This window comes from Pseudopipra pipra, chromosome 9 (genome assembly GCF_036250125.1).
Source record: "Pseudopipra pipra isolate bDixPip1 chromosome 9, bDixPip1.hap1, whole genome shotgun sequence".
Taxonomy (NCBI): domain Eukaryota; kingdom Metazoa; phylum Chordata; class Aves; order Passeriformes; family Pipridae; genus Pseudopipra; species Pseudopipra pipra.
In genome coordinates this window covers 7,820,313-7,831,255 of record NC_087557.1, presented here as the reverse complement: position 1 = coordinate 7,831,255, position 10,943 = coordinate 7,820,313, and the positions used below count along the sequence as shown (strand labels likewise).

The following is a 10,943-nucleotide window of genomic DNA, read 5'->3' as shown; positions in this document are numbered from 1 at the left end:
TACATTTTAATTGAGTACAATTTACACACTTTATACACCTCTAAGTAGTGCATCCAATTTGCTCAGCAATAAGCATGCAGCTCGCTAAAACAGATGTCTGATCCTCCAGCTTCCCCAGCTCTTAGTACCCATTTTCTTTACTACTCTACATTAACTTGTAGATAAATTAAGCATAACATAAGTGTCTGAAATTCCAGCTGTGTTGCAAAATGCTGCTGTAAGGCTAAATTTTTAAGTCCAAGTAGTTTCATAATCTATGTGCAGTTATTTATGAAGGCAGCAGGAATGCTATTCTGACAGCCTAATTAAACTTCCAATAATGTCAGCAGGAATCTGATTGCAAAATGGCTCATTTTATAAACATCACTACTTTTATGACTGACAAAAATATACATGCTCAGGTGCCAACTCCTTCACAAATACATATTTTAGAACTTGTGTCGCAAACTGCTTGCAAGTACAAAATTCCAAGATGTTAAAGGTCTATGCCCAACCCATAAAAACCAGCAGAGTTCATACAAGGATTTCATGGCTGTTGCTCTTCTGCCAGTTTCACACCCATGGAACTTATTAGATTCAGAGCCATAACTCCCAATATATACAGAAATTTACATCTAAATCGAGCCATCTCCTGTATACAGTACTGGATCCGGGGTTACACATGCATTGAAAACACAAGTGAAGTACAGGACAAAGACAGCTGAACCTTGCAAGCCCCCCCTGTGGTCTGTATGTCACAGTGCATGTGAAGCACACATTTCTTCAGAATTTGCTTTTCAAGTTTGCTGCCCACTGCAGAAGTCTCTTCAAAAACTGCACGGGCCATGATGCACTGATGAAGTTTGAAAAAAATCACACTTCTAATTGGAAATGTTCAACTTAAGAACTGCATACGTGATATCCCACTATTAAATGCAGTAATGAGCCCTAAACTGAACCACTTGCTAATGGCAGCAACTGCTGTGTTGGTGGCCATTTGAGCTTTGCTGGTTATAGCACAGGTTACAACCAAGTACTCCATGTTTTAGTCCACTCTAGAATGACACTGATACATTTATAAGCTCAAGTACAGGGAAAATACAGTAACTGCCTACACAAATAGCAGACATTCCAGTAGTTCTGTAGTGCCTCCTCTTCTCAGTCACTACGCAGAATCCATTAAAAAATCCAGTGTCAGCTGCTTCTGATCTTGGGAGTCACTGGGGTTTTTGTTTGGCAGTTCTGAGTTTTCACATTTCCATTAAGACCATTTAAAATATAGCAGACCACCAATATAGCAGGGATGGAAACATACAATTAAAAGTCAGACCTCATAGTCCTCATAAATTTACAGCATAGTTTTAAAAACCTCTTAAGGAGATGTTTGGGTTTTATTAAAAATGAAGGTAACATCAAATAAAAGCAAAACTAAAACAGAATAGGTAGAACATTTTATTTTTGTCAAACCTTAAATGTAAAGTATATTAAAAAAACATGGTTTGGAATTTCAAGAACAGGAATATAAACATGTATTTTCTATCCCAGAAAAAAAATCATGCAGGTGTTACAGTATTTGATCATTCTCTACATTCACTGGTATGCAACATCAACTTAATTTTATTAATAGATACAGAGATGCTGTAAATTGGTACAAAAACCAGGGTCTTCTGGCCTCACACTGTAGATGAAGCAAATCTGTTCTTTGGTAATTGGAGAAGGCTCATTTTCCATTCCAATGCAGGACTGTTAGGAGGCCGTATTAGCCACTCAGCTCAGAAAATTACAACTCCTGTAGACAGTCTGGGCTACTTTTGTCACAAGAAAATAGTATTAGAGGTGGTATTAGAGGTATAAACGCAAAGAAGTTAAAATTATTCGTTCCTTGTGGTGGCTTTTTCAGGGGGGAAAAATCCAAACTCTCTCCTCCTCTATTCATTGTTTAATCTAGGTAACATTTAGACTCATATGGAAAGGTATTTGCTAGATGGGAATGTACACATGCATACTTTCAGTTTAAATAAAGAGACGTGTGTGGAGAACGGTAATTTGAAGTTAACATGACTTGAAGGTACTCCTATAATAAAGTTTAAAGATTTAGTAAACTGGGACATTACAAATCCAAAAAAAGTGTTTCTAGATTTTTCATCTTCCCTTTTTCAACAAAGACTGACAGAATATACATATACAGGTTGACATTTTGATTTATCCAAAACAACTTCCACTTTGCTCAGTTTGCAAGTCCTACTGACTAAAATGTAGTATCATTCACAACGAAATATTTTCAGTAAGTGAAACAATAAGCAAAGAAAACCAAAACTAAGCTCAGAAGCTAAGTGGTTTAGAAAGCCTGGTAACACCTACGTGTGCGTCAGTGTGCCTATAATTTCTTTTTGTACATTATATCTCTAGACACACACACACACATATATAATATACACACCCCGTGCGCCCACGCGCACACACACACACCTTTGTGACCTGCAGTGGAGACCAACCTATGTTCTAAGAAGGAACCAAACACATCATTTAAAAATGTGGCTAATTTAACAAAACAGAGAAGAAACTGCTGCTATCAAAATATACAATTTGGATTGCAGACTAGAAGGCTAACAACATTAAAAAAATAGTTTTAAGCAAAACCCCTTTGCTTCTGAATAACAACAGGTATCAACCTGCCATAGCGTGAATCATCCAAACAAGATTTTATAAAAAGTTTAAACTGTGACCCTTCCTCATGTGTAAAGTTCTTGACATCTCCTATAGTGCGAGCTCTGGTCTCCAAACTGGAGCCCCTTCCATTTTTCTCAATCCATACTTCAGGAACCAAATGGCAGCTGAAGGATTCAGAACCTCAAGTGTGATTTGTGCTTTACCATATACCTGAAAAAAATTATCAGAACACAACATTACTACCCTTGTGGCATTTATAGGAGTTTTACTCTCAGGAATAAAATGCACAGACATTGTTAAAACAGAATTCTTACAGAATTAGAAAGTTGCCAAAGAGATGCAAAGCCTTATGCACCACTGAGCTCTGTATTATGCACAGTATTTTCCCCACTAAATGACGGTCTGCTAAAACCTTGCCTTGAAGAAAATTCATGTTTTCCAAGACATCACATGACTTCTAACATTGAAAGACTGTTGTTAAAGATAACTAGTTCATTCTGGGAGTTGACATATATTGTTTATCTGAGACCTTTAAATAGGGAACCATAGAAAATTTGATGGTAGGAATTATTTTGACAATTCCCAGAGGATTTTTCTTTTCCACTCCATCATTCAAGCAGTTTGCTGTGCACTTAACATGAAAAGATTAAACATTCATGAAATGCATGGGCTTCTCCCCTTCCTCAATGTTTCTTCAACTGCTTCATGATAATAAAATTTCTTCTCCACAACATGAAAAAGGTATTGCAGTGAAATTCTGATTCAGGAGGGCTCTGAGCCACAGAGAAGCACAGTCAGAAGCAAAGTAGCTCTTCACAGAGCTGCTGCTTTTCCTCCACCCCTCACTTCCAACAAAAGGCAGGGCTAAATACTCAGAAGGCCCCAAATATACAGAGGAATAACCAGTCCAGAACTTATTACATGCCCTGTTTTTTGGAGTTGTTCTTCTACCCAGTGCTGTGGACTCGGAGGCATCAGAGTAAGACAAGGCTTTGTGGCTCTTCATCTTTAGGTAGATTGTCACCTTTTCTAGACTGTCACCTTGTGAGGTGGAGAGAGAGGAGGAGAGCTTGTAAGCTCAGAGCTGCAGTCCATGGGAAGGCTGGGGATACAAGGGAAAACTCTAGAGCACCTGGACTGTCCTCCATTCCTTGCCTGCTGCCTGAAGGGAGGTGGGCAATCATGGCACTAATCGGTGATTAATGGTAACTGCCCTTCCTTTCAGTACACACTTATTACACTTTGGAGGTGGTTATTTACAGTCTCTAAACATATACCATTATGTTCTATTATGTTCATCAAGGAAAATCAAAACAAGCAATATCTTCAAGCTAAAAGACTCTTCAGATGTCTAAGTTGTATACAATCCCCTTGATGCCAGAACTTTAAAGTCTCTCCAAACATCATAAAAGCACAAGCATCAAGGACTTTCACCAGCAAACATACAAACATACCTGTCCAAAGTTTCCCAGAAGCGTAGAAATACTGGCCTGTCCAAGTGCCTTTTGTGGTAGCTGAGTTCTAACACTGTAACATCCCATTTCTGTACATTTGGATCCAGACGTACTTCGTCATATTTGAGATGAAAAGCTTTAACTGCAGGAAAAAGGAAAGCGTTTAGAGTACAAACATGAAGACTTTACAGTGGTTTGTTATCAGTCGAAGAAAATTCCCACCACATCACTCTTTTTTTTCAGAATGAAGCCTGAGTGCAAAATTAATGAGCCCATAACCCAAGGAAGTCAACTAGTTCCTAAATGGCACTGAGCTAAATATAGCGGTCGGTGGCTCTCGTGCTATTACAGGTTTAAGTGAAAGGGCAGCCCCTATTTTTAGATGCACAGATTCCAGGAGAAAAGCAGAAACCCTTTGCCAATTCAAGTGCATTTTCTTTGAGAAACAAAGATGTTACTTCCGAAAATCTTCCAACTGTCAAAGAATCAAAAATAATTTAAACAAGGCTTTTCTGAGACCACTGAGAAGGAAGCCTGGCTACTTCCTGAAAGTCTGAGTAGAAGATTGATAGCAGAATGCCAGTGTAACCCCTCAAAGGCTACGTGAACCATTCTGAGGAATTTAGTAACTGCCCATTTTCCCTGATCTAGGACTCAGTTAAAAATGGTAAAATATTAACTGTTGTTTTTCTCTTGGCAAGTACTGTCATACATGAATTATGTAAAGCCCAAGCATTTACACAGTAGCATTAAAAGCAAAGTACCTAAGTCTTGTACAATTCCTGTCTGGTAACCAATTTGATGATTTGAGTAGTATTGGAAAAGTAAAACAGAAGCATTTGACAAGGCTTGTGGAAACTAGTTATTTTTAATGCCATGGTTGTATCATTTTCTAATACCACACTCTTAATTTTGTCCTCCACAGAATCCACCTACAGTTTCAGCTAAATGGCTAAAATAGATAAAAATAATTTTAAAAACTGGTTCTTTTTTCCAGATCTATCTAGGAACTTCCTGGAAGATTGCTATGTGAAATTAGCTTTTTTTTTTTTTCAGCTGACAAACTAAAGAAATTATCATCTCGCTTGTACCTCTGCCAAATACACTTCCAAGCTTTGTGAATGAAAACCAAGAATACACATACATTATCTTTGCTATACAACATTGCATGTATTCAAATAACTCCAGAGAAAACAAATGAAGATATACTGGGGCCATGCATTTACAGAAAACTGAGAAAGCCTCTGCATTAAGGTTAAATGTTATTGAGCAGAAGACAACCCACTTCTGAATCTGAATCAAATCACTATTAAAGCATACTAATGTGCTCCTGGAGTAAGACCTTTAAAATGGTATTCAAAATTAAGTATTTGTTAATTAAAGTGACATCATTCAAAATTTCATCTTAAACATTTACTTGCAGTTACAAAATTAAGTTCATTTGCTACATGAACATTAAATACTCAGACTACCTGTAAAGACAACTAGGGAGAACAATTTTAGAGACTCAATTAATGAAATGCTATGTGACATAGCAATTGAACAAATAAGAGCCAGTTTGACAGGCTCTGACCCAATACAAATTTTATTGAGGAATTCTTTATGGTAAGCTACCTGCTTGTTTTCTGACATGACAGTGATAAGCTTTGAGTTTTTGTTAATCAGTAGAAATCCAGAAGAAGAAGAAATGCAAACTGCAAGTGAAACAATGAATGGCTGCAAATCTCAGAAACCACATTTATGAAGACTATTAAACACTATAAAAACAGCAAAGCAATATCTTCAGGAAAAATTAAACACATACAGCTGGACTGACATTGACTGTGCTCCCTTCATTGACCTGTTTGAATTTGAGGGGTAAGTCATTAGGAAAAGTCAGAGATGGTCTTTGTCAGGAAAATATTTTAAAAATACCTTGCTTTGAAGCAACGTCATGCATTTCTAAAATTAAAATTTCAAGGTATGCATTAAGATCAGATATACTTGAAAAGCATAAAAATTTGCACACCTTCAGACTGAACTGTGCAGGCTGTGACTGAACTTCTGGCAGAGCAAAGACCAGAAACGTCAATGCATGTCAGAAAAATTCCTACGGCCCTCTATACATTTATATATACAAAATGTTACAATTAATAGGGAGCAGCATGTGACTGCTGGCTAGACCTTAAATATTTCACTGCATTGCTCTTGGTTTTGCTTCTCACAATTCCTGCTTTCTCTGTATCTTTACTTTGAAGTGTTGTTTTCTTCTTTTATTAGTCTCTTTTGTGAAGTTCTCTCCTGTGCTGTACATTTACTTTTACAATGACTTTCAGGCTCTTTCACTCTTCCTTCTCAGTCTCATTCCCCCCTTAAGTGACTTATTCTATTTTCCTGTTCACAGACCCAATCTTAGACTTCTGCCCAACTGTTGGGTTTTTCCCTTGCTGCTTAGCAAACAATCTCTTTCCAGACTCTGCTTCACATACCAAATAGGTGCAGCACACATAAAACCTGATAAAACTTGTTTCCTCATCACACTGACAGGAAGATGACAGACTGAACTGAGGTGGGTTTTGGTTTGTTGGGTTTGTTTTTTCTTTTGTGTGAGTGCGTTGGTTTTTTGGTGTTGTTTTTCTGTGGCTCAGAAACCACTGGACACTATCAAAAGGTCTATTTTCTAAGGCAGTTCCACACTGAAGCAACAGAGAAGAGAAACTGGCAGTTTCCTGAGATATTATCGTCCAGCTCACTGTCAGGAGTGAACTGTGCAGGGAAGTGCAGTGTGCCTCAAAGCACACCAGGTACGGTCATGAGAACTCAAAAAAACTGTTCAGATCTATACAGTGGTAACATCTAGCTCACTTTAAACTTTAAACTTGAGCTTTTTAAAACTTTAAAGGTTTTATCAGACACCAGATCATATTTTTAACGCCTTCTTAGTGGAATACTAGGTGATTAATCCTCTGTTCAAAGTAGCAATGAAATGTGAAGACATCCTGTAAACCTGTTCTCTATTGATTGTTAGAGTATGCATTGTCTGTTCACCTTTTATTTTAGAAGCTTGCAAAGTAAATTGGTACACTAGCTATTCCTGCCTCTTAAAGATGACAGCTCTGAGAAGATTTCTGTGAGCTTCCACAGGTCAGAACAGAAGAACTGCAGAGGGCACATTAACATTCACTGTCTGTGAGCAGACCAAAGCCACTGCCTGCTCAACCACCCACATCCAACAGCACTTGGGAAGTACTTTGCCATAAGCATAAGAAACTTTGCCCTCAGGAAACTCCAAGCACAAGACAAAAACCCCCAAGACATCTAAACCCAAGATAAATCCCTTACTTTTTGCAAAGATATCGACAGGAGATCCATCAGGCAGGAGCCAAGGCCAGCCTTTGAACTGCCAAGCAGGACCCTGTACAAACACGGCCACCACGCGATCCCTGCGAACACAGAAAGGCACGGACACGTTGATGGCCTCCAACATTTCAATTACATGCTTTCCTAGACAGGCAATGTGCCTTAGCATGGCTTCTTATTTTAGTAACAGCAGTATAGCACATCTAACAACCACAACTCCAGCACGACAACCGCTTTTCCTTTGTTAAGAAAAAAAAAAAATAAAAAAAAAAGTGGTTTTTCTGGACTTTCTGTTCAACTTCGCAGCTCAGTTTCTCATGTTACAATTTTAAGAAGTCAAACACTGTTTATTTGTGGTCATTATCACTTTGCTTTTAAAATGTGCTCCAACATTTTTAGAGACAATCTTCTGTGAACAGTACTGTAAACCGAGGTGTGTCTATTTAAAAGCCTTTATTCTCAATACTGCCCACTTCTAGTTAAAATTTCTGCAAAGTGCATCATCTATTCTAAGAGTACATAACCACTACCTGTGGTCTAAGAAAATAAATTTGTGATTAATATGAAGCTTTTACACTATTAAAATTTAAACCCCCTCCCCCACCTTTGAGAACAAATGACTTCCCAAATATGGTCTGTCTTTCTGTTGAGTGTTTACATCATCCAACCATGGTTCCTATCTCCCTCAACAAATAACTACCTCTCTAATCTAATCCCAAATTAATTCATAATAAAGTCCACCAAATGCCAAATGGAACAGAATAATCAAGGTGGAGTTTTGATATGGTTCCCTTGGATAAAACCAATATAAAAAATCCCCACACCACATCTTGGGGCAGAAGTACTTTAGATCTAATTGAGATGGTTCTTAGAGGTTTGATCATTAAACATTTTAAGTGCTATTTGATAGTCAGAATTTCAAACCCATAGATTTCTGATTAGTTCAAGCTCTAATGACAGAGAACAATTAATTCAGGAACAGGACCTTTTCAAAGTATTCCCCTCCATTAAAATCTAATGTGGAAGTTACAAAACCACCAAATATGTCATCATCCACGTCTAAACTCTCCACACTTGTGAGAAAGAAATAAAAATGCTCCATAATGCACTTCATTAAATAACAAAAAGATCTAAAACAATAAAAATATGCTTCTCCAGAATTTTTCTCCTCACTGAGAACTATTTTTCATAGCACTGAGAAATGTGCTACAGACCAAATCATCCGTTTCCAGCTTTTTCGTAAAAGTAAAAACTATCCATGATTCCCTTTCCCCAACTAGGGCTCTGCCTTCAGAAGTAAACTTCCATCAATTCAATGAATTCTATCCAGTACTGGAATCACTGTTCAGTCTTTACTGTCTGACATATTTTCTTTCTTTAACTATTAAAAAAGTTGGAATGTCAGATGCTGAAGGCCTGCAAACATATCTTCCCAACAGATTTTCCTTCAGAAAGCAGATACGAAAGAAAGGTTTTTCTCCCAGATCATGGTTCAGTGACTTGCACATTTACAGTATCACAGACCAGAAAAATAATATGACCATTTCTATTTGAATTCCTGGAACATTTCAGGCAAACCTTATAAAATTAGTTGTGCTGCTCACACTGTTAAAGTGTACAGTGCTGTGAGTTTTTAAGACCTTCCAGATGAGTTCAGTTTCATATGCTTTTCACCTAAAGACTCCCAAGCACTTAATCAAATCTGCTCTTATATCTGTATCTTTGCTTTTTAGTGCATTTCATAGTGTTTTATTGGTCCCCTCCAAATTCTGCATTGTCCTGGTTAAGAAATTTTGCAAAGGAGAAATGTCCTTACCAGTCTTGTGGCATAAGTTTCAGAGGCTGGTCTACTACTCGATAAGGAACAGTAACACTGACTGTGGTTCCCCCCGGCTGCATCTGGTCCTTCCTTCTCTGTATTAGAGTTTCATTCTCTCGTTGACAGCCTTGTTTCTTCTTTTCATCTGATGGTACAAACCTCAGGGAATAACAAAACACTCAGTAGACAAGGGCAATTTACTTGATGGACTCAGTAGAAAAAGTAACAACTTGATGAGAACTTGGCATTACTGACAGCAGTCACTGGAGCCATCTCATCTTCACTGCGCTAACTCTCTGTTGTTACTCACTTAAAACAGCAAAAAAAATTTAGGAATACTATTTCATAAGCATTTATGATCAAAACAGTCTTACTAAAAAGTCCTCAGCCCTCCAAAAATACAGCCAGACCTGTTCTTATACATTCATGGCACTCCTTGTTGAGCTTACCCAATACATTTGGAGATGAGGAGCCAGATGACAGCCTACTAAGTGACTATAACTCATTCTTTTTAGTGACCAAGGGTAACCTGGGCACTAAAACAATTGCTTCCTGGAACAAATTTTAAGAGCTCTTGAAGCCATCCAAATTATGTTTTCTGAAGAAAGCTGGGATTTTTGGTCAAAAAATGTTTTTTTTGAGTAAGATTTTCTTTTGAGGATGGTGATTTTACATTATCAATTATTCATCTGATGTACGATACTATAATTATTTTTTTGTTTTCTAAATAGCCTCTCTGATAGAATAAGTGCTCAGAAAATACAGATGTGATCCCCATGTCATATGTAATCTATGAGAAAAATAATTGCTTAAGATATGACACACCATCTCCAATTAATTACCAATTTTGAATCTTTCAGCCCTCTCACCTTAAAAAACAAATGCAATCCCATTTCAAGGCCCTCTTCTTTATGGTGACAATCAAATACACAGAACAGGTCTCAAAATTGGCAACATAAACATGAGAGCAACATAAGCCTTTTCACATACAAATCTCAGTGGATTTTGTCATAAGAAAGATAAGTCGTGTATTTTAGAGAACTAAAACTCTGTTGCAGAAAGTGAAGTTGATGTGTCCAGTGTCACCCACCAGGCCAGCAAAAGAGTGGAATTCAGACCCCCTTTCTCCGAACTCTCCACTCAGAACCACCCTGCTGCACTGTAACGCTGCTGACATTTCATTTCCAAAGCTTCTGATAAAAACAAAACAGTGTTTCACTTAACTGCAGTAGTTATCAACAGTACTGGTGCTACATTTTAAAAAGCACAGTACCTAATTGGTAATATTTCTCTTCATTACAGCACACATGGTGCTTTTGAGCAGTTTACTACATTTTTTGGTTGTTTGCACCAGATTTCTATTTGTTCTTTTCCATCTATTTCTATTTGAATACTAAAACCCAATTCGAATGTGCTTTAACAGGCAGACTGCACTTCCTACTGCTGGAGAAACAGGGAAAAGAATGCAAAATTAAATATGAAGATAAGTTTGAAAACACTAGTTGTCTTTACATATCCAATGAGAAAACAGCATTTTAGGGAGAAAACCCCAACCAAACAAACACGTTTTAAGGCAGCAGGTGAAAACTGCCAATAAACCTTCAGGCAAAACTGTTTTACTTTTCTAATCTAAGTGAACAGATGAAGCCCCCTTACACTCTTCCTGATTTACCAGTGTCTCA

At 37.5% G+C, this 10,943-nt stretch overlaps 1 protein-coding gene across 1 annotated transcript in view; it reads right to left on the bottom strand.

Annotated features, from left to right (window-relative positions):
• Nucleotides 1–1,418: 1,418 nt before the first annotated feature.
• CDC73 (cell division cycle 73) overlaps nucleotides 1,419–10,943 on the bottom strand; it is a 104,763-nt gene continuing 95,238 nt past the window's right edge. Inside the window, exons 14-17 of the mRNA XM_064664435.1 lie at nucleotides 9,259–9,420; nucleotides 7,425–7,525; nucleotides 4,104–4,245; nucleotides 1,419–2,859 (exon numbers count right to left, since the gene is read on the bottom strand). Of these exons, the coding sequence (XP_064520505.1) occupies nucleotides 2,823–2,859; nucleotides 4,104–4,245; nucleotides 7,425–7,525; nucleotides 9,259–9,420 (442 nt within the window). The 3' untranslated portion in view covers nucleotides 1,419–2,822. The remainder of the gene's footprint in view (nucleotides 2,860–4,103; nucleotides 4,246–7,424; nucleotides 7,526–9,258; nucleotides 9,421–10,943) is intronic.